This window comes from Cavia porcellus, unplaced genomic scaffold (genome assembly GCF_034190915.1).
Source record: "Cavia porcellus strain 051 isolate PalLab524CR breed Dunkin Hartley unplaced genomic scaffold, mCavPor4.1 scaffold_6, whole genome shotgun sequence".
In the NCBI taxonomy this organism is placed as follows: domain Eukaryota; kingdom Metazoa; phylum Chordata; class Mammalia; order Rodentia; family Caviidae; genus Cavia; species Cavia porcellus.
The window spans coordinates 55,615,635-55,639,704 of NW_026947489.1; the positions used below are offsets into that span (position 1 = coordinate 55,615,635).

The 24,070-nt window shown below is 40.3% G+C and overlaps 1 protein-coding gene across 7 annotated transcripts in view; it reads left to right on the forward strand.

Moving 5' to 3' along the window:
* The window catches only part of Cul1 (cullin 1), an 82,101-nt gene that overhangs the window by 41,682 nt on the left and 16,349 nt on the right, over positions 1 to 24,070 (forward strand). For all 7 annotated transcript variants that reach the window (XM_005006087.4, XM_063250680.1, XM_063250679.1 and 4 more), the window contains 7 exons: positions 5,830 to 6,004; positions 7,316 to 7,483; positions 10,729 to 10,779; positions 11,027 to 11,117; positions 12,027 to 12,190; positions 16,152 to 16,314; positions 17,150 to 17,280. In XM_005006087.4, the coding sequence (XP_005006144.1) occupies positions 5,830 to 6,004; positions 7,316 to 7,483; positions 10,729 to 10,779; positions 11,027 to 11,117; positions 12,027 to 12,190; positions 16,152 to 16,314; positions 17,150 to 17,280 (943 nt within the window). The remainder of the gene's footprint in view (positions 1 to 5,829; positions 6,005 to 7,315; positions 7,484 to 10,728; positions 10,780 to 11,026; positions 11,118 to 12,026; positions 12,191 to 16,151; positions 16,315 to 17,149; positions 17,281 to 24,070) is intronic.

The window sequence follows — 24,070 nt, forward strand, 5'->3', positions numbered from 1 at the left end:
AAAGTGAGACCCTGTCTCAAAAAAAAAAAAAGAGATGCTTTCTACTATGGTGCTTTTCAGTTTGTTCTGTGGGCGTTCAAGCGTGCATCTCAGGGCCACTAAGCAGACTGTTTGGTCCATGAGGTATACTTGGTAAGAAGGAAGAGCTCTGTTGTCAAAGTCATATCAGGGTCCAGACATTAATGGCCAAACCCCTGTTCTTCAGACAGAGCCTTTGAATTCCCTTATTGGAAGAAATTGTCCGGAAAGAAAAAAAAGTTTGATATCAGAAAAGTTCAGAATCAAACTTAGAAAATGGGTGGGAGCTGGTTAGAAGGAAATCCTTGTCATCTGTTCTGGACTACAGAGTGCTAACACTTAGCAGCCTAGAGTATAGTACTGGAAAAAAATATAGATCCCCTTTTAAAAGAGTCAGGGTAGGCTGACTCTGTGTCAGAATATTTCATTACTGTCTTCGTCAGTTTCAGCTCTTTGGAGAATTATGATAAATCTGTTTAAAAAACAGTTAATCTTTCAAGAAATAAATATTTAAAGAAATTTTATCTGGTAAGAATGCATTGTGTCACTTAATCAGTAGCCTTTTTGCTCATGATACCTGAAGTTCTGAGACAGTGCTATGGTCGGGGGTCTCAGCTGAAATCTGGTGAACAAAAGTTGCATGATAAGTCCTCCCATTGATCCCACAATACATTTAACTATATTCCTCTTCACCGAATAGGTCATTACAAGTACAGTTACTGTACCTGAAGGCAAGTACTTAAGAGTTTTCTTAATATTCTCTAAAGCAGTGGTGTACACTCTGGCCTGTAATGCATAGTAGCTCCGTTTCCCTGCACTTTAGCGATCCCTGGGTTTAACAGCCAACAAAAACCAGTCAGGCTGAAGTGGGTAACCTAACAGATCCTGAAACTAGCACCTAGAACTTGGTGCCAGGCAAAGCAGCAGAGTGAAAACGCACAGCTGGTGCTGCACAGACGTGAGCAGGTGAAGCACTAGATGCTTGGGCACCAGCACTGCTACCTCTGTACAGCAGGAGGCCTCAGCAAGGGGACAAAGCCGGAGTCCAGCTGGCAGTGCCATGGGAATCTGGACACTAACATCTGTCACTGGAAAAGAGAACCTGAAGGAAAACCACACCTCCTCTTCCAGGTCTCCTTACTAAGACATTTAAGCCAATCTCAGGATGTGAGAAGGGTAGAGAGAGTCTGTAACCTCAGGTGTATTGGCCATTGAGCTTGTTTGATAGAGTAGTGTGCAAGCCTCACCAGGGGCAAACTGACATTACAAAGATAGCAGAGAGTGTTGTGCAAAAGTGAGCACCCACTGTACTGTAGAAAGCAGAATTAGAGGCTCCCTCCCCAGCTTCGGATAAAAGAATTTTCTAAAAAGTGAGTAAAACACTAGAAACACAGGAATTTTACAAAGAATTCTCTTAAATTTTAAGTGCAGTCATTAAATTTAATAGCACATTTGATGTGTAACCAAAAAGAGACTCAGCCAGATGATATATCAGGAAAATCAGTGTTTGAACAAAGAGAAAATAAATTAAGGCTTTAATTGATTAATGGAATATAACATGGTAATGTCCAATATGTGCCCAATGAAAGAACTAGGAGAAAATAGATGGGAGAGCAAAAATATTTGACAATACAAAGGCCAAATGGTTTTTCAGAATTGGCAAGGGGCAAAATGTGTGTCACATTTTAAAAGTACTCATTGTAAGATCTCAAATAGAATGTGTAACTCAGAGCACAAAAATTATAATGGAGGGGGCTGGGGATTTAGCTCAGTGGCATAAGCGCCTGCCTTGGAAGCAGGCAGTCATGAGTTCGATCCCTGGTACCGATAAAAAGGAAAAAGACAAAAAAAAAAAAAAAGAATTATAATGGAATAAGGAAATTATACCATTGTAATCAAAGAGAAGAAAATAACTTTAAAAGGAAAAAAAGATAGAAAATAATTCAGATAGGAGAGTTTAAAATCAAACTTGATTTTTAAATCTTGGTGGCTCTAGAGGTTGAACCTAGCGCCTTGTAAAAGCTTAGGTAAGCAACCTCCTCCCTGAGCTTCAGCTCTAGTTCCCACCTGTACTCTGAGGTAACCCAGGGCCATTTTGAATCAGAGTCTCCCTAAGTCACTGAGTTGCCCAGGCGAGGCTTCAACGTGTAATGCTGCTTCCACATTTGCTGGGATTAAAGGTATGAACCACTGCCTGTCTGCCTGTCTCTTTCTCTCCTCTCCCCCTTCTTTCTCTTTCTATCTTTAGGTCTCAGAAGGTTGTAAATTCAAGGCTGCCCTTGAATTTTGAATTTTTGATCCTCCTGCCTCAGCCTCAAGTAGCTAGGATTACAGGCAAGAGCCACCACATCCAACTCTGATTTAAAACGAAATTAAAAATTTTTAAAGGTTAGAAAAATACTTTGGAAATTTTTAAAAATTTAACTCTTCAAAGAGAGCTAATAGTGAAAAAGAAATATAGCTTTGTGTTGTGTGCTCATCAGAATTCTCTGAAAGTACTGATGCATTCTGTGATTAGTGTCTCAGCTGAAATTTGGTTAACATTTTTAACCACCCTGTATGTATGACAGTGTGTGCATGAGATTGTTTAAAGCTGTGTGATACAACCAGATGGTATATAGGAGAAACTGGTGTAGTTTATATGCTCTCAGTATGTATTTAAAATGTTTATACCCCCCAAAAAAGGAATTACAAAGATAACTGACCAAAACAAAAATTTATAGAAAACAGATTTAAAGAATTGAATGAACAGAAATGAAACAGTCACAATGTGAAAATTAATAGAACCCAAGCTCTTTCTTTGAAAAGACTGTTACAGAAAAGCCACTAGCAAAATCATACAAAACGCATAGTATTTCAAATAAATGAGGGTATGTTGTGGGAAAATGTTTTTTAAAAGGCTGAACAGTGAGGCAGGACTTTTGAAAACAAAGTGGACAGTTTTCTAGAAGTCGTAGGTCATACAGTAAGGAAAAGATAGACTATTGAACTGATCAGTGGTTGGTCTGTAAACCATTGGTTATCTGTAACCAGAGAAATAAAATACTACTTTTTGTATCACATCCAAGTTAAGAAATCCCACAGAGGAATCAGCGTTGAGAGATCATCCAGTACAATTAGCTGGAGGGGAGGATTTCCTAAGTCAGACACCCACTGTAAGACGGAGATAAACTTGATGGTGCTAAATGAGAATTTGGCATAACCAGTGCTAGCTGTACACAAACCAGAAGACAGTCGCTGTACACATCCTTAGTGAAGGTCAGGATTTCATCACCAATCGCAGGTCCAGAAGACAGCTGTTCTTCAGTGGATAGCAAAAAAATTTCTACATGCTTCTCTTTTTTTAAATAAAGGGTCTTCTTTTTTTTTTTTTTTTTTAAAACAAGAATGACATGGTACACAATGCACAGATCTCAGACTTGTCCTTTGAGTCATACTTGGTCAACAGAGCCGAAGAAACCATTTCCTACTCCTCACTATATATGACTTTTGTCTGTTCTGGACCTTCTTATAAGTAGAATTGTGTTTTAACTTTGTGCATCCATTGTTTTTATTGTTTTGTTTTTGAGACAGGCTTTCACTATGTAATCCAGACTGGCCTTGAATTCACAGTAATCTTCCTAGTCCTCCTGCTTCAGCCTCCCAAGTGCTGAAATTATAGGCATATGCCATCATGCCTGGCTGTCCATTGTATTTTTGTATTTTCCACTGTACTCTAAAGATGACAAGATTGACATTAAGAATCTGCCATATAGTATCTCAGCACACTTTTCTCATGGGCAAGTGTATGAGGAGCCAACATAAAGAAGAGAAATGAAAACAGCTAAATGTATATTAAAACCATGCCAGCCACCGTGTTCATGCATGGGCAAGGTTGAGGGCAAGGGAAATTTGGCTGGGGCTGTCTGTCCGCTCTAGAGCAAGCCTGGCGGCGTGCAGTGAAGGTGTGCTTATCGCTGGGTTGTAAAACACCTGCACAGGTTTGCACAGGGACATGCTAGTGACGCATGCAGCTGTGATAGTGCGCGCACATGGTCCCTGTTGAAAGGTGTCTAGCAAGGGCCATCAGTGAAAGAATGGGTATATGACTGCAGATGTGAAGTATATACCATATCACATGGGACTGTGTAGCAAGCGCAGTCTACCAGAACCAAATGTGGGAGCAAATTTATGTCTGTATAATCTGAAAGTGGAAAGTGTGCAAAGTAACTTTTTGTATAGCTGTCCAGTGAAATTGTAAGTTCATAGGAACAGCATATATCAGGTCCTGGAGTTGTCTACTCGCAGAGTTAGAGGAAGGAAAGAAAGGATTGACAAGCCATAGAATTTAACATTTCATGTCCTAAGAAGTTGAGTGGGGGCATACAAGTGGAATATGGGACAAGTGTGGGAATATAGTAAGATTTGTCCCTGGGTGTGGTGGCACATGACTGTAAGACCAACACTCCGGAGGCTGAGGTAGGATGATCACAATAGTTCAGGGCCAACCTCGGCTACTTAACGAGACCATCTCCAAAAAGAAATTGTCAAAATTAGATCATGAGCAGAGATAGTTGGCATTGTAATCTGATTCTCCATAACATTAATAAGATGATTTACCCTTTTTAGATATAGTTTGGTTACTAGTGAAGTTGAGTAGTTTTTCATCATTAATGTACCTTTAAGCTTTTGGATTTTCTGTGAGTGTGGTTTGGCAATATTTCTATAGAGGTGTCTAAAGGTAGTAGCACTTTGTTAATTTAAGGTATTTTTACTTTAATATATTCAAATTTTCATATTAAGCATTTGTATGACTTTGCTTAGAAAGGGCTTCTCCAGCCCAATAACTGGTAAGTGATCCTTTGTATGTGCTGAGTTTTACAGTTTGAGTTTGTATATTATTATTATTAATTCCTTTGTAATATTTTTTGAAATAACTTTGTTTTGGTGGGCGGATACCAGGGATCATATTCACAACCTAATACTTGCCAGGCAAGTGCTTGTGCTGCTGAGCTAACTCCCTGGCCTGAAATAACTTTCTTTACTGTCACTTACTAAAGAATATTTTACCTACTAATAATTTGAAGTATTTTTAATATACCAGCATATCCTTAACTATACCAGACCGTTACATTTTGTTGCTGTGTGTTGCTTTTACATTTTGGTGTTTGTTAGCTCAGTCAGGTACTGACTGGTGCAGGGAAATCCATGGGTCCGTTGTGCTCACAGGCTCTTCCCTCTCGCTGTGGACGTCCCATTCCCAGCTCGTGGGCAGTGACTAGACGCCTGTGACTGTGGCAGTGTGAGGACTGGGCTCTCATCCCTCAGCTTAGAACACAGTTTTGTGTGCATCCATTTATAAACCAAGGCTATTTCAGGATTTATAGTGTTATAGTGTGCTTCTGGAATTGTTAGTCGAACATTTTTACCAGCTGAGGTTATTAGTAGCTTTCTGTTTTCTTAAAATAAGTACAGTCATTGCTTTTTACTTTATTTGCACCCTTTCTTTTATACCCTTTACCAGGTCTTCCCACACTTTTAAAGGCTGTCTTGGAGCAGCTTCCCCAGAATGGTGCACATCAGGAGCTGGGAAGCTTGAGCTTTTTCCTTGGTAATCCTCCTCCTGGAGGTTCTGAGAGCTTTCCAGCAACAGGCAACCTGGTGAAGGGGACTTCCTCACTTTTACCCTTCATTGATAATACAAGAGAGATCTTTTTCTCACTTTTTACAGGCTTTGATTGGTATATTGGAAATGTGTTGATAACGAAATACAAGGAACTTAGTCACTGTTGGCATGCATTTGCATGTTGATTTCCTTAGCTTCTCTCCAAGCCATGTTTATAACTACTGTACTAGTGTACACCAGTCCAACCAAGCCCGGGGAGCTGGAGTGCCTCCGTCCAAGTCAAAAAAGGGACAGACGCCTGGAGGAGCCCAGTTTGTTGGCTTGGAATTATACAAACGACTTAAGGAATTTTTGAAGAATTACTTGACAAATCTTCTTAAGGTAAGATGCTTTGCATCTGTGTTGAACATTTATAATGGAATATAAAAAAAGTAATAATTCCACCCTAAGTGCTGAGAAATGGTTCACTTCTTTGCTTTGGGCATTAACATGTGCATGTAGATGTTTTAGTTTTGCTTATCACATTGTGCAAATGACATCGTTTGTTACACATGTTACACAGTTTTGGAAGTTTCTTCCAAAACTGCTGTGCTATGCTCTGTACAAGGGTGGGGCATACTGCCAGCAACCCTGGCCTGTGAGTGGGCTTTTCCACTCAAACCCTTGCTCAGCAGCAGTGGGAGTCTTACCCCTTTTCACCTTCTGCCTCTTCGCCCTGTCTTCATGGTCTGTAGCAGTCGAGGGGTAGGCAGGTGACACCTTCATTGGGTCCACATATGCTACACAGACTGAGTTAAGACCTTATTCTCACTGAAAACTTCCAGGGGTTCTAAAGATTTGATTTACATTAGCAATATGCAAACTCTCAGACTGCTTTACAACTGGTCATTTCACTTTACTAGCTAATTGGCAATATACTATTTTAACAGATTATAATTGATTGGTCACAAATTATGATGAATGTAGTATAACTTTCGTGTCCCTCAATGTTTTCTTATGTCCTGCTGCAAACTGTGTCCTTTTTACAACACTGCATACCTTGAACATTGTAATTACTCTGGCACCAGAGTGAAGGGCACTATATTGTATTGTGTGAAAGTATTGGTAAGCCGCCAGTGGTATTTTTACATTTTAAGTGTCTGCCATAACCTAGAATGACTTAGCTTTACATCTTGAAGTTCATTTCATATTCCTAAAGGGACAAGAAACTTGGTTGTATCTGGACATCAAGAGGTTTTTCATGGTTGGTTGGAGCATTTGAATGTCATATTTTTGTAAATGTGTCCCTGACTAGGAAATCAAATTGTGCAGCTCTGAGTGAAAAATAATTTTGGCAAATGCGCACTTTCATGGGATCTTGTTAGTGAAGAAGACTGTTACTGTATTTACCATATTACATGTTAATTTTTAACAGGAAAACATAAAAAATAGAGATGATTTTTAAGGTGAATTTCTTAACTAAAAAGACTGCTGTTATATTCTAAAAGTTCAGGGAACTTTTATGAGTGTGTGCATATTTAACACCACAAAAACAGTTCTACTTTAATTTGATATGAAAAATTTTATTGTGTTTTCGTACAGAGTAATTTAAGCCATTAACAGTCATAATGGGTGTGATACAATAGGGTTTTTTATTAACTTCGGAATGTGGCAAACTGAGCATTTTAAAGCTCTAGTGGACTCGTTTTCCAGGATGGAGAAGATTTGATGGATGAGAGTGTACTCAAGTTCTACACTCAGCAGTGGGAAGATTACCGATTTTCAAGCAAAGTGCTAAATGGAATTTGTGCCTACCTCAATAGACATTGGGTTCGCCGTGAGTGCGATGAAGGAAGGAAAGGAATATATGAAATCTATTCGGTAAGTTCTTTCATAAACTTCTCAACAGTGTTTCTTAATGATTTGTTTACCTTTCAGGAAAGGCATCTAGGCAAATGTTAAAGCTGTTTTCGAAATGGATAAATTCTTTCATCATTACATGAATGACCCTTAAATATTTTGTGCCAAGAAAGCAGGAGGATGAGAAATTGAGGTTCTAAAGTCCAGCTTGCATATTTCACCTTTAAAAGTGTCTTTAGGTACTTGACCAGCCATTTATTTCACCCCAGTTGTCCTCACCGTGGCTCAGGACGTCCTGAGTCCCGGCAGTCTCGGGCAGACTTAAAACTGAAGCCCTAATGGTGGTCTTCCTGGTACTGATAACTCTGCTTCCAGGCTGGGACTCCGAATTAGTTACAGAATCTCCCCTGTGAATATGTTTCTTCAGTCAGTGAAGGTCTTTTAGGCCATGTTGGTTTTCAGAGAATGGTCCCTAATCCTGCAGCATCACCAGTCGCCTGAAAACTTGGCTGAAGTGCAGAGCCTCACGCCTTAGCCTGCAGTGTGTGGAAGCAGAGCCGCAGCCTGTTGTGAAGAGCTCTTTGGTGCCCTCAGGTGCAGGCTGGGAAGTGAATTGCAAGACTGCTGAGGAAGGCCCGATGAGAACAGCCTGTCTGCCGTGGGCTGGCAGATGGACCAGACAGGACCCATTTTGTACCAGTGCTGTTAAAATAGCAAGTTATGCATAATGAGGTGCTCTTCACAGCCAAGATTGTTACTATAATAGCATTGTTTTGTTTCACTTTTGACAAATTTAATTAAAAGAAAAACATGAAACCCAGATGTACAAACTAATTTTATCATTTATGTAGCTCAGTTTTTACACCCAAACTGTTACTTCATGGTGGTACCTTGTTATGTAGTTACATGGTCTTACACAGCTTTCTAGACTGTTTTATCCAAAGTTTTTGTACTTCCCGTTTTTTAACCCTTTTTGTTTTAGTTGACAAAATGTATATGTATTTATCATGTATGGCATGCACTTTGAAGATTTGCATGCATTGTGGGTAGCTGTGTGCTTCCTTTTCCATATAGTAATGATTTCTTGAGACTCAAAGGTTGGCAGACTAGGAATCATCATGGTTATAGTTGTTTTCCTTTTACAAACCTGTTTGATCTAAAGTATCTTGTGTACCCTATAGTAGCATCACAGATTCCTGAAAATCATTACAATTTTTTAAAGTTGTTTTCTGTACTTTATTCAACTGTTAAAGAGAAATACAACACACAGGATATTTCATAGAGTGTTTCTGTCAAGATTCAGTGACTCATTCATCCTGTGTTTTATTAGGCGGTTGGTTTTTTTAAGACAAGTTCTCACTATGCAGCACTATGTCCTGGGCTCACTGTGTACCTCAGGCTGTCCTCAGAGTCACACCAATCCTCTTTCCTCAGTCTCCTGAGTGCCAGGAGCACAGGTGTGTACCACCATGCCTGGCTATTAATTTGTATTTTATTTATTTATCTTTGTGACAAAGTCTTGCTATGTACTTCATGCTGGCTTTGAACTCTATATACCCTACACTGACTTCACACTCACAGCAATCCTCAGCCTCCTGAGTGCTGGGATTACAGCATACATCACCACACCAGGCGATTTATCTATTCTTAAATCTTCTTTCAGAACTCCTGCTTTCTACATCCTCAAGTGCTAGAAGTTGCAGCAAAGGCTGACCAGTACACCCCCGCTAGAGACAGCCTTTCCACCTGTACTGCTCCAGCGAAGCTGCTGGGCTCGCCTGGAAGTTTGGGGAACACAGGCCACTGTGCACCTTTCTCATGAGTGTGTCTCATCATGTGTCCCAGGATCTCCAGAAAACAGAGTTGCTTTATCATGAAATTGTTTCACGACAAATCATGAAGTTTTACTATCTTCCAAATGATTTTTGTCTCCTTTTTAACAGTAGAAAGTTACTGGTTTCCTCTCAAGTTAACCTTGAGTACCTCAGTCAGTTTCATGATTAATACATTGAAGTGCTTCGTAAAACCTTTCCCTGGCTTGTCCTGAAGTTTCTTTGGTTTGCCTTTGCTGCTGCTTTCTCAGCTTGCCTGGCTTCAAGTGACAAGTTGTCAGAGTCTAATTAGGTCTGTATAAGGGTATCATGATTCAGAGAAGCGTTTGGAGCAGAGTTCTTTCTTTGGGTGCAGCAGTGCTAGCTTAGAAGTTAGAGGTGCAGCACAGAGCTTACTCCTCTCCCACCCCAACCACTAATCTGCTGCCCGTGCCTTCTGGCATTGTGGTCCTCCTGGAAAAAGAGGTTCTTTCTTCACAGCATCTTGCAGATGTCAAAACCGTGAAATCTTATTTTTGTTTTACCATGAACCTGCAGTGGGCATTTATGCTTTCTTAAAATATTTTTCCTCTAAATACTGCTTTCATATTGTTTATATATATAATAGACTGGATTTACATATATTCTTTTCAGAAGTATAAACTCAATCATATCATTAACTGTGAGGAAAGGAAGACTGATGGCTTTTATGTTTAAATAAATGTCTCAGCAGTTTGTGTTGAACTCTTACAAATTTAAATTTTATTTCAGCTAATACCCCATACCACAAACAGTTTGAAAATCATGTACAAATTGTGAAAGTCCTGTTTCAGAGAGTTTTTATGGTGATTAGTCAGGACAACTCCTATGGGATGTTTAGGGAAATGGAAACACAGGCCATAGGATGTTTGTACATTCTATTAAGAAACACATCTCCTGAACAAACACACTAATGCAAGGTCTGAATGAGAGGTCTGAATAATTTATGTGCCATGAGCTGCATCCATTTAAAGTACATATTTCAATGCATTTTTTTGTTGTGTACATGCATGAAACCACCACCATAACTGAGACCTAGAACTTAGTACATTTTTTTAATCTGTAATTTATCTTACTGTTAGATCAAAAATTAAGTTTATTTAATCCAAGGAACAAATTTTTAGATTGCATCCATTTGTTTAAGCTGATATGAGCATTCTCCTTATATTAAATTCTTCTCTGTGTCTTAGTTGTTAAATATGAACTGATCAATGCCTATCTTTTGTAGCTCCTAAAGTGATTAACTCGTAACAGGCTCTGGATTTCATCAGAGTAATAGATTTTTACAAGTCATAATAAAGAAATTTTGATAAAATGTGGGATTGTTTATTTCCTGACTTTGGTCATAGGAAAATATAGTAAAAGTACAGCTATTTAATACCTCCTTTTTAATTTTTTTTTTTTTTTTAAATCCAGCTTGCATTGGTAACATGGAGAGATTGTCTGTTCAGGCCATTGAATAAACAGGTACCTTCTTGTGAGTGTGAGTGTGTGTGTGTGGGGGGGTGCACACACACGCATGCATGAATATGTGTGCATTTTTCTATTTAAAATACTTTCCTGGCATATTATTCAGCTTCTGTGTTCCCCACACTTTGGGGATCCTCAAGAGCGTCTCTCGGCTTGCATTGTTTGTGACTTTGAACCTTTCAGGGTATATAATAATGTCTGTTATGTTCTGTATCTTATATGATTCCTGTGTTTTTTTTTAAAGGTAACAAATGCTGTTTTAAAACTGATTGAAAAGGAAAGAAATGGTGAGACCATCAATACAAGACTGATTAGTGGAGTTGTACAGTCTTACGGTAAATAATCTCCGTTTAATTTACTCACTTTTCATATCACATGACAATTATCACAGTGTCTGACAGATTCATTTAAACTATTTTAATATCAAGAATGTTACTAGCTAAGTCAATGTGATTTTATTTTACTCATCATAAAAATTGTTTGATCCTTGTGCCTTAAGGAAATTTTGTTTTTTGGGTTTTTTTTTTAATTAAAAAAATTAAAGAAGTAGATTAAGATAAAAGAGGACATAACAACATAATAACACAGGTCAGAATAGAACAATTTAAGCAACATAGTGTTTCACCACAAGATAACCCGACATAACAGTAGCTACCATAGTGTCTCTTTCCTTGAAATATTTGAGTATAACTTCGTATATTATAGTATCAAACACAACATGACAGTGTAAAACCATTCAAGAGAATGAAGGAAATCTTGGTGAAAAAAAAATTCGAATTATTTTATTTTCTGGTCATCTATTGAGTTACTATATATATGTATGCTGTGATAGCGTTACTGAGCTAAATGATAACTAGAAATCCATATCAGCTTGAAAAATTGAGATCGAGAAACTGATAAAGTAATACAGTGTCTTTAAAACTTGGGTAGCATTGTTATTTCCTTAAAAGTTTAGATATGAAATTTTTATTGTTTTTGAAAAGGTAAAAAGTTCTCTAAATGAACTTTATCATTTTGAAATATTCCTGGCCATGGGTCAGAATTACTATTTTCTTTTTTTTTAATACAACTTGGATTTTTTTTATTGAAATCAGTGTACTTTAATACTAGTAGATAAGTTACCTTAGCCATTCCATTTCCATTGACCTTTTAAACATAACTGAAACTGAATGCTACACCTAAGTATTTTCTGTGACATATAACAAAAATAGGGTAATTGAAATATAGCTCATATTTATTTCTAGTGGAATTGGGGCTGAATGAAGATGATGCATTTGCAAAGGGCCCTACGTTAACAGTGTATAAAGAATCCTTTGAATCTCAATTTTTGGCTGACACAGAGAGATTTTATACCAGAGAGAGTACTGAATTCTTGCAGCAGAACCCAGTTACTGAATATATGAAAAAGGTAAGCGTAAATACAGTACGTAAAGTAGCCTTAAATTGCACAGTTGTTACACCTCATGCGGCCTCTCCACCTCCCCACGCACAAGTGCTGTGTTGGCACCGTGTCCTGTGGTGTCCCTGAGGGTGTGTGTGCTCTCCTGTGTCTCTGCGAGCTGCTGTGACCCCCAGTGATCACGACCAAATATGTAATGCACTCCTCTTGTGTTCTCCATTTTTCTCCTGGGAGGTGGATATGTGTCTAATGAGCATTATAGTTTTGTCAGAGAATTTTAAGAAACAAATATTTTTCAGGTTTGCAAATGCTGTAAGTTTCTGTGTTTTGCTCCTGTAACATTCCTTTTGGAGCGGTAATACTACTTTCAAGTTGCATTAGAGCAGTTCTTTAGAAACAGGAGGATCCAAATTCTGATTTAAGTAAGAACAGATGTCAGGCTGACCCATGTATCACACACCCTTCGCTGCGCCAAGTGATGTTATCATGAGGTCCTTGCAGGAGCGTTCTTTGTTCTCTTCCTTGGAAATGTGGGGAGCCTAGGCGTCGGCTCTGAGGAGTAAGTAGGTCAAGAGCGTGGATCATTCTCCGTACATGGCCAGGTAGTGACTGTTCTAGGTTTTGTGGACTCTATATGGTTTCTGCTGATGCTGTTCAACTCTGCTGTTGTAGGGCAAGAATAGCAGGGCAGAATGTAAGCAATGAAGGGAGGCCTCATTCTAGTACAGGTTAGAGACAAGCAGCATCAGTTTGGCCTGCTATCATCTGCTGACCCTTAAACTAGCCGTACTAGTAGATTGCAGGAGTTTGGAGCATGCTGAGTTTGACAGCTGCTTGCCCTTCATTCCTACTTACTCACTCAGACAATGAATGGGCTGCAGCAATGGAATATAAGTCAGCGTAGGAAGTCAGTAAAAGCCACCGCTCTGCTCCCATTTCACAGAGAAAAGTCCAGCCCCATTGGCAGTATCTGGGTGCATTTTCTCACAGGAGTGGAGCTCCTAAATTCGAAGCTGAAGGTCCTTGACAAACAATTTTTCTCACACTTTAATGATGAAACAAATCAAAAATATTATACTCGGAATCCTAATAGTTCTTTTATTTTGGGTTAAATTGTATTCGTGTGCCCACTGAACCCCAACCAGCTGGGAGTGTCAGACAACTGCCTGCCAAATGGACTGTGTTAAAGTATCATCTGTTTTGAGCCTTAGCATTGTCTGTCACTTGATTTTGTAGCATGACAGTGTGGTTTTCTTAAGCAAATTGCTTGGTGAGCTCTTCGGTGGATGGTGGTTCTGTAAAGGCTGTGTTTTTTAAGTGGAGCCTCTTAGCGGGGTGCACGGCCACTGTTGTCTCAAGCCTGTCCTTTTTATGGACTCTTCATGTACTGTGATCATCTCACTTCTGTGTACATTGTGGAGTGGATTTCTCTGGAACTGTTACAGTTTGGCCCAGATCTGTCTGGGGTGTAACGGACCTTACTGAGGAAGTCTGTAATGTACTGACTGTGAGCACAGGTCTGACTTCAACCATGTAATCAGTTGCCCTTCTGTTCTGTAAGCCTGCATCTCCAATAGAGCAGTGCATTGTATGAAATTCCTCCCTTGCCCCTCCTAGGTCTTAATTTTAATCTCTCCATTCCCAAACATCCTCACCCATAAAATAGGTATAATAATAGTAGATAATAATGCGAATTACTTTAGTTTTAATTTACAAATTATCTAAAATGAGCTATAAAGGAAACTTGTACTTATGAATGCATAAAACTAGCTGAGAGTTTGACAAAAAACAAGTCTGGTGGAGAGCGTTGGTCTCATACACACCTTGCAGCAGAACTGTAGGGTAAAAGGTGGCCTGCTTCATTCAGTAATTTAGGGAAAAGTGATGTTTATATTAAAACAAGAGTAACACAGTGCAAAACTTGTAACAGTATTGAGATAAAGAGCAAACCTTGAAAAGAAATACTGTGCTTTCAGCAGCCACTGTGGGCTAGATATTTAAATTCCTTGGAGGTCTCTGCATTTTTCTGTTATCAGAAGTCATTTAGTTGAGACATTTGAGCATCATTGGCTCATCTTTCTAAGGATGACTGAACAACTTAGGCCACGTTAGTTTTTTTAAAATAGGAAACTGATCCTAATAGAAGAGCTTAGTTTTATGTTGGCATCTGAATTGCTCTTGGTATTCTAACATCATTGTCTGCTGGTCAGGAGCTTGTTTGTCCTGGGGTCAGTAAAGAACATAACATGTTTGTCCTGTGTGACACCCAGGCCCTTGATTTCCTTCCCAGTCCATGAAGCCAGCCACGAGGGCCCTCCCATGCAGGCTCTGCTGTCTCCTGCTGGCGGCCTCTGCAGGAAGCCTCTTGAATTCAAGAGAGAAGCCAGTGCCCCTGAGAGAGTGGCTCAGAGGCCTCCCTCTGGGAAGCAGGACGTGTGTTTTGTTGCCTGAGGAGACTGTTCTTGAGAAAGCAGACACAGCTTCAGCCAGAAGGGGCAGTGCCTCGGTGGGGCAAGTGCAGTGGCCTCACCGCTACAGCCTTCATTTGCAGTGCAGCAGGATCTGAACTCAGAACATGCTTCATGAAATACACTCACTTTTGTCTCTTTGGAAAAAACATACCCAACACACGAGTCCCAGGACATTGTTCCTGCTTATGTTTGTAAACCAAATTGGAATGTGGATGTAGGTTTTTTGGTAACCTGTTTGTTAATGATTTATAAGCATGTTTTATACTTATTTTAGAGAGCAGTGCTGTTTCATTCACCAAATTATGCTCACATTTATCATAAGAATTTTAATTTTTTGCTAGGGATTTAGCTCAGTGGCATAAGCACCTGCCTGGCAAGTGCAAGGTCATGAATTCGATCCCTAGTACCAAAAAAAAAGTTTTAATTTTTTTAATTAGATAAGATTAATTACCGCGATTGAGTACTTTGAAAATTTTTGTTTATGTACTCTGCTTTTCTTCTTTGTCCTGCTTTTATTCGGATGTACTTACTGACTTGTTAGCAGTCAGGATGTGTCAAGCATTTTGACCTTTCAGTGCACACTCCTTTCCCCTGACGCCTCGCTTTCCCCTGAACTCCTACTGTGAAATGTGTGACAGAGTACTTGCTCGGCTCTGGCTTGGTGGCTGTCCATGGGCCTCAGGGCAGACCCTGTGTGGTCACTTGTTCATTTTACGTCTTCTTGGCTCCTGAGTGTTCATTTTCAGTTGCTTTTCCAAATTTATACAAAATTATTTCAAATATGAAAATGATTTTGGGCAGTTTTTGGACAAACTGGCCTTTTGCCATTCAAAATACAGTTTTTATCTTTATTAGATCACCTGAACCATTTGAAATTACTGAAATTTCTTCCTTGTTTTGGGAATTTTGTGGTTCCTCTAACACTTGTTACCACACATTTTCTGGTGATGGATTCTAACATACACTGACATTCACTGTTTCTCTTACTCTCTATAAGTTGCCTCTTTTCCTCTCTATATTGGAAGAAAATGCAACATATGTATTACCCAGTTGGTTTTAAAATGGTTTGTAAAGTCTCACTGCTAACAATTACTTTCAAGTGGTGACTTCTGGAATTATATTGGTGTGGCTCTGACTTCTGGCAGCTCTTAGTCTAGAGTGGAGGTTCTTTCTATGGTATCTATATACCAGAGAACTGTGGGTGTCTTGGGACTGGCTGGGAGGTAACCCTGAAGGTGGAATACCACTGAAGCATGAAGGCAGTTGGATGGTAATAACTGTAATGTTGGACTTAAAAGGAGCGTTTAAAATGTGAGAGAAACTAGACCATCTCGCTGGCTCCTCAACCATGGTTGGCATTTACCCAAAAATCCACAATCCACTTCTCTTTTTTCTTAACCATGTTTTAGTAGAGCAGAATCGTGGGATTAACTCACCATTATTCACACACCAGTTCTTTAGCCACAAATGGAAACCATTGCTTCAAATTAACTCTGCAGGCAGAGGCCCGACTGCTGGAGGAGCAGAGGCGAGTACAAGTCTATCTGCATGAGAGCACGCAGGATGAGCTGGCCCGGAAGTGTGAGCAGGTCCTCATTGAGAAGCACCTGGAAATCTTCCACACGGAGTTCCAGAACTTGCTGGATGCTGACAAGAACGAGGGTGAGTTGGAAGACTCAGCATGTAGGAACTGTGCTCACCGCCCTAAGCAATATATGTGTTTTGAAATGGTTTGAAATGCCAGCCTGTGGGCCAGTGACATTTCTGAAGAGAGGTCATGTGTGGCCCGTGGTAACAAGTTCAGATCTCTGTTGAGTATTTCAGGTATCAGTTTGGAGAAAAAGGATCTTTCCAGTATTGCTGCATACATTTTAACATTAAATGATACTACCCGCAATGGTTTTTTTTTTCCTTTAAACATTCTCTGAGGTCATTTACATTTCCCCTAATTTCCTGTGCTTTACTGACATGCATTAGTAGTTCAGACATCCCTGTTTGGATTTGGAGTTTTTCTTCTGTGGCCCCCATAAATTGAACATACTCTGTATGTATTTGTTAAATGAAGAGCTTGGGGAACTATCTTGTAACTTATTTGTACAGTTGAAATAGCTTTCCGTTTTCTAAATATTTTCATTTTTTAAAAAACTAATATTTGAGTGCCTGTTGTGTGTCAGACACAAGTATTCAATTTTTTATTTAAAAGACTTTTTCTCTATTCCTCTGTTAGTGAATTCTAATAAGGGCGAGGGGGAGAAACCTATGCAATGTATGAAACTTCTACTATAGCCTAACTTCATTGTTACTTTCAGCAAAATATGTTACTTTTCAGCAAAATATGCCTATACCAAAGATTAAATACTGTGTTATAAGTAAGTGTTTTTGGTTAAGATCTAAAAATACCTAGTAAGAGAGTATTCATCTCCATATAAACACATAATTAGTGGAACAGCTACGCAGTTTGTTTCCATGCATAAAGGTGGCCACTTTCTTCTTTCAGATTTGGGGCGCATGTATAATCTTGTATCTCGAATCCAGGACGGCCTGGGAGAATTGAAAAAGCTGCTGGAGACACACATTCATAATCAGGGTCTCGCGGCCATTGAGAAGTGTGGGGAAGCTGCTCTGAACGTAAGTGACACTTACCTGAGACCCAGGCAGGACTGTTTTCACACACGGATGTGAGCATGAGGTGTGCATCTCTGTTTATAAATCTGAGCAGTTAAGACTTTCCCAAAACTCATAGAGAACTTGTTTTGAGTTTTTGAAATAAGTTCATAAACCTCTTTACTTAGCAAATGCATCCCTAAATCATTCTCTGGCGCTTTTTAGGGGCTGAAGCTGTCAGGTTTTTCACTTTTGCACCTTGTTGTTCCTGCCTGTCTGACAGACAGGCTTTTAGAGAAGACTTGTTCTGCCTCTGAGCCCAACCTGTGCCTCTCCAGGACTTTGATGAGGTCACACACCAGGTTGTGGATGCCATCACGGCCCTGGCATCCCCAGCAGTCCTTGTGCACCCTGTCCCAGAGCTGCTCTGGGTTGTCTGGTGTTCATAAGTAGCTTCACGTAGAAAGTATCATACTGTTCCAAGATATGGATCAGTTGTCCCTGTCCCAGGTCTGAATTTTCAGAATGTTTAGGAGAATTCATGGAGGAAAAAAGTTTCTCAAATGTAGTTGGTTCTTATGCCTGAGTTCAGAAAACTTTTCCCTCTCTGATCTTTGTTTTGTTAATTTTTATTTAGTAATTTTTTTGAAACTATGCTTTGCTACTACTGTCTTGGTGAGGTTCTTTTTCCACATTGAATTTGGAAGTTGCTCCCTCTTTGAGGGTGAATGGAAGCCTTTCTTTTGTGTTTATAAAATGATTAGCATTGAATATGAGAGGGAGTTGGCATAGTAGTGGTGCTATGGAAAAGCTCTTTAAGTGAAAAGACAGATTCACTATGAGCTTAAGCGTAAGCCCTCAGTCTGAACCAGTCTGCCTGCTGTTTGCTGTGGTCTTCAGCTGCATGGTTCTCCTGTCCCTGGCAAGTGCTTAAAGAAGGGTGTGTGCAGTCATGCTTGGCCTGTGGGCTTCTGGGAACAGGTAGTATGTGCAGAGGGCCAGATACAGCCGTTAGCAGTGGTGAGTGCTGTTCTTCACAAGTGTACACAATTTTTGAAAAGTATAGTTTAACACTTACTGGATGTGATGGCACACACCTTCAACTGCAGTCCTTTGGGGGGCTGAGATAGGATTACAAGTTTGAGATCAATATGGGCAATTTAGTGAGACTTTCTCAAAATAAAATGATCTGGGGTATAGCTTAGTGCTTTTAGGGTTTCATCCTCAGTGTTACAAAAAGAAAAAAAAATTTTTTTTTTTTTTTAGTTATTCTTACATTTTGATGACTTCCTTCCAAATTGAAGGCCTCTGTTGCAAAGGTCTGACAGATGCTGGTTGTGATGGTGCATGTGGTCCCAGTGCTCTGTGAGGCTGAGGGCAAGAGCACTGCAAGTACAAGCCTACCCTAGGCTACTTAACAACTTAGTGAGATGCTGTCTCAGAAATTAAATGAAAAGAAGATGAGCTCAGTGCAGAGGCCTTGGTTCACTCCCCAGAGCCAGGGTGGGAGCCTGATAGATACAGATGCACATACAGTGTGGGCTTTCTGAAGAGCCACCCTAAGGTTAAAGGCAACATACCTCTGTAACAGCAGGTCTTCTACAGCTGGTCTCAGAACTCAGTTTGACTCTGTGGACAGCAGAATCAGATAAATGACTGGACTTTCCTTGAAATGAGTTAAGTGATAAATTTCTTATCTCATGAGACAGTATTAAAATCATAAATTAGAGCTGAGCATGGTGGCACATTCCTGTAATCCCAGCACTCAAGAGGCAGAGGCAGGAGGATCACTGCAAGTTCAAGGCCAGCCTGAACTACACAGTGAGGCCCTGTCTCCAAAAAAAAAAAAAGGTATGGCGGTGCACAACTGTAATCCCAGCACTCAAAAGGCTGAGACAAGGAAGAACACCAAGTTTGGTGAACAGTCTAGGCTACATAAGCAAGACCCTGTCCCAAAATTAATTAATGAATTCAGTAAAGTCATGAATTAATGAAGCAGGTTTTGCTTTTTTGTGTGAAATGTTATGTTAACTAATGAGAGTGGCCATAGGGCCTCACATTTTATCAGTTAGTGAAAAGTACCAGAAAAAAAATGAGATCAGTTGAATCAGGAAAAATCACAATTAGTATACTTAACTTTTGCTAGGACTTAATTACTTTGAGAAAGTGATTTTTTAAAGTTTTTAAATTTATTTTAAAGAAGGTAAAACCAAAACAAACCAGCATAAGAGATACAGGCCTAAAAACATTACACAATCAACAATAGTTACCATAATGCCTTTTGATGTCTTCAAAATAGTTACAGATAACTTCAGACATAGTAAAAATTAAACAACAGAATAGAAACAATAAAAACAAGACTATGAATTCAATAAAGGACTTCAGAATAAGCCAATAGTAAATCCCAAATTGCTACCATAATATATCTTGCAATCTTTGAAATAGGTGCTCCTGCCATCAGATTTGACATATTCAAATAAAACAAGAGAATAAAACCCAATCCAACAAAACAATCAAAATGATATAGTACTTCTAATGACAAGACCGTAAGGAGTCAACAATGGCTGCAGTCCTCAAAAGGAGATCCCCCACTACATGTCACTCTGCGTACCCCTATCCTCTGAACCCATAGTCAGAATGCTGGCCCTAGACCTGCAATGTCAGTGAAACACCAAAGCACCACAGGCATCCGATTGTGTTTTACTTCCATATCTATCATCACAGCTGGTGTTTCTCTGGACAAACCAGTCGCTTATGGTGGGAAGGGGCTCGGTGGGAAGGGGCTAGGATCTGGCTGTTCCAATCTGTTGGGGCTCCATGCATGGTACTGCTTCTAAGACTGGGTTTGCTTGCTGATAATGTCCTTAGTTCTCGCTACCCCCAGTCCACACATGGCACTGACTCATGGGGCTAGGGTCTCAAGAAAACTTTTTTAAAATTCGAAAACATTTTCTCAATCCAGTTGAATCACAGGATCTAAGAGTTATTTATAGTTAGCATATTTAATGTCATAGAAAGCATTCCTTGAGTGATGTTTGTTTGTCGGGGGGTGTTGGGGGTTGGGTTGGGTTTGCTTGGTTTTGTTTGGTTTTAAACCAGAGTCTCATTCTACAGCTCAGGCTGGAGTCAAACTCATTGTGTAGTCTAGGCTGGCCCCACTTGCAAAAACAGTCCCCCTGCCTCAGCTCCCAGGTGCGGGGATTGTGTATACTAACACACCTACGTTGTCTTTTTTTTTTTTTTTTAAGGGCAAAAAGTTTCTTCATATATGAACCTTGGGTCTTGCTCTGAATGGCACCACTTATGTTAAATTCCAAATGTTTTTGTTTTGTTCTTGTAGTGCAGGAGGGGTTTTACATCCAGAGCCTCCCACTGACAAGCAGTAGACCACTGGTCTGTATCCCCACCCTTTTCTGTTTTACTTTGAGTCAGGGCCTCACTTCCCTAGGCTGGCTTCAGTCTCTCAGAAGCTGAGATTACAGGTGTATAGCACGGTTCAGCCCCAAAGTGTTCTTTAACTAAACTCCTATGAGAGACTCCGCACTGTCTAGTCCTTCTGTGATTCCATTTATACTGTTCATTTGGTTTGAAAACTTTCCTACTAATGTCTGGCAGAGATTGAGATTATTACCAATTTTATATTCATTATTTTTTGTGGCCAGATACTTCAAAGCCTATATATCAGTTTTTCTTAAGAATTTTTTTTATCAGTACCAGGGAGCAAACTCACAACGACACACTTCCAAGGCAAGTGCTTATGCTGCTGAACTAAATCCCTAGCCCCTCTTAAGGATTTTTTAAATATATATTTAAAAAGTTACAAAATGAAAAGCTATCTCTGAATGATAAGCTCAAGGGGAGTTTCCTGTGGCAGTTCCCTGGGCACCTCATGAAAACTGGCCATGCCCCTTAGTGCCTGACAGCTGCAAGATGAGCCCTTCAGCCTGTGCTGTTTTTAGGTGGCCTTGTCCTGGCAGGCCAGGGTCACACTGAGCGCCCTGAGGAGGAGGGATCTCCAGGGCCCCTGGAATCCAAGGAGGTTGTTTGGGTCTGTCCCACCTACTTCCTGCAAGATACATCATGTCGGCCAGTCCCCTCTAGCTCTGGAGAGACAGCAGCCAGGCTGCTGTCCCCAAGCATCAGTTAATGTGTTGCATTGGGATTCCAGGTGCCCCATACACCAAGACAGTCCAGGATGGGATGTAAAACTGGTTACAAGATAAATAAAGATGGCATCAGTAGGCAAGTACTCGCCTGCTTGACTTCGGGACTGAAAAGACATGGGCCTCAAATCAAAGCACATTTTACACAATCTTAAGATGTTTTTAGAAGTCAAAAATTTTGAAAGCTCATGTCCTTGCATTGACAAGCGAAAACACAACAAATGTGTTTGATAGTTGAAAAGTAAATAAACTTTTATAGAAAAATAATCTGTACTAAAATATAGAAGACATCCAGCATGGTGGTGCAAACTATAATCCCAGCACTCCAGAGGTTGAGACAGGTGGCTCACTGAGAGGTCAAGGCTAGCCTACACTGCATAGCGTAACCCTGTCTCAAACAGACCAAAAAAAACAGAGGAGGATGGGTCCCATCCTTGTGGCAGATCTAAATAATGGTTCACATTCATTCAATAAACACTTCGAGCATTCCTGCAGTAGGAATGCTCAGTGAAAAGCATTGGGGATTGGAATGACTTGCCTCTGGGCCTCATCACTAAATCTCTGCAGCCCATCTGCTTACTTGACTGCTGCCAGTCCGCATGAAGCCGGTTCTTCCTGCCATAACTAGGTGCGAGGCGGTCCCTGCCCTGCAGATTGCCCCTGCCCTTCCCCTTTGCTTGTGCCAGGCCAGGCCATCTAATGGGGCATCATTTCATGTGGAGCTTGGATGGCTTCAGAACCCTCTGGAACCAGGAGACAGCCTGCTTTCTGCAGCCTGGGTAGGGAGTTGGCGCCTCCTCTGCCCTCATGGGGAGCAGACACAGCCCTGGCTGGCCCTGCCTCTCCAGCCCAGCACCACCGCCTTGGTCTGCACTCATGCTTTACCAGCTCCTTTCCCACATTCATCTTCTATCAAAATTTTCAGTAGAATCTTTCAAAGACACCATTTATATGTATTCTTTATCGTTTGTGTTTTAAACAAAATATAGTAAAACTTGTTATAATACTAGATGAAATTTCAATATACTAAACCAAAGACCTGAAATTTACCCCTTGTACTGACAGGCTGCCTCCGGAAACTCAAGCGTACTGCTCTTATTTTGAGTACATTAGAAATAATCCATATGAAGACTTTTTTTTTTTTTTTTTTTTTTTTTTTTGATGTACAGGTTTTGATTAAGTGAATGCTGGGAAGGAAACAATTGTTTAGAGACAAGAAAGTATGATAGCAAGTCAAACTGACATGTAAGTGCAGAAAGAACTGACACTGAAAACGTAAGTTGGTTTCAGTAGCATTTAGCTAAATTTATGGAGGATAGGTTAGGGGAACAAGGATGGTTGTCATAGAAAACCATTTTCTCTAAAAGGAAAGATACACAATTGTCATTTTTTAGTCTAGAATAGCTAGGCTATGCCTTTTGGGAGAGGCTAAACTTTAATCACCCTACAGAGTCATTATTGAAGCACTTTCCTAGCCAAACTAGTCCATATGCCATCAGACTAAATTGATTTAAACTTTCCTGTGTAGTTATAAGACCATCATCACCTCCAGTTGGCCCACGGCCAGTTAGAAACAGCTGGGGGCATCTTCCTTCTGCCAGTTCTCATTGAGACTTCTGGTTACTTTTCTCTGGTTGCTGGAACAAATATTAGACTTAGCCACCTTCGAAAACCTCCCCACCTCATGACCACGTGAGACTCTGGGGGCACATTTAAACATAAACCATAACATTCCACCCCTGGTACCCCAAACACTCACGCACATCCTTTATGCAAAAAGCATTTAGTCCATCTCCAAGTGCTGGAAAGTCCTAATAGTTGCAGCATTGCTGGAAAGTTCAAGTCCCAAGTCTCCAAGATCTAAGGCAGGATCTTTTAGCAGTAACCCTGAACACATGAAAACAAAGTTAAACTCTTGCAAAATACAATGAATGGTATAAGATAAACATTACCATTCCAGAGGGTACAAGTGGGGGTACAAAGAAAGGGACCAAAAAAGTCTGAAATCCAGCAGGGCAAACATTGAAGTCCTATAGCTGAGGCTGAAGCAATCTGGTTGTGAGCTTTAAAGGGCTTGAATGACTGCACCCCCATGGCACTTCTGGTGGTTATAGCCCCTACAGCTTCTCTCTCTGGCTGGCTTTGCACCCTCCTTGCAGCTTTCCTTAGGTGATCCACTCTCCTGGATTTTCCAAACTTCTGGGTTCGTTATTTCACTTTACGCTTCACACACTGCCCTCACAGGGGCACGCTGCCTTGAGCCCTCCCAGGCCTTCTGAAATGAAGGTGGAAGCCTTTTTAACCTTCCTATGATGCCCCCAGGATATATTTTCTATTCTTTTGTTCCTCTCAGCAGTGGAGATCTCAGTTCTATAGTTGCAGTCGACACCTTTAGAAAGCTTCCTTTCTGGGCAAACTCACAGTGTTTTAAATCATCCTTCTGGGCTCTTTGCTCTTGATTCATAATGTAAATCTGACTAAAAGCTCCCAACCATGGCCATGCCCCAGCCTCAACATTCAACTGCCTTGAAATTTCTTCTGCCAGATCAGTTAGTCTGCTGTCCTTAATCTTAGTCTCAAGCAAAGTCTCTGGATACAAGCAAAATGCAAATATGCTTTCTGCCAAGCCGTAACACCCATTGTCTGGAGTC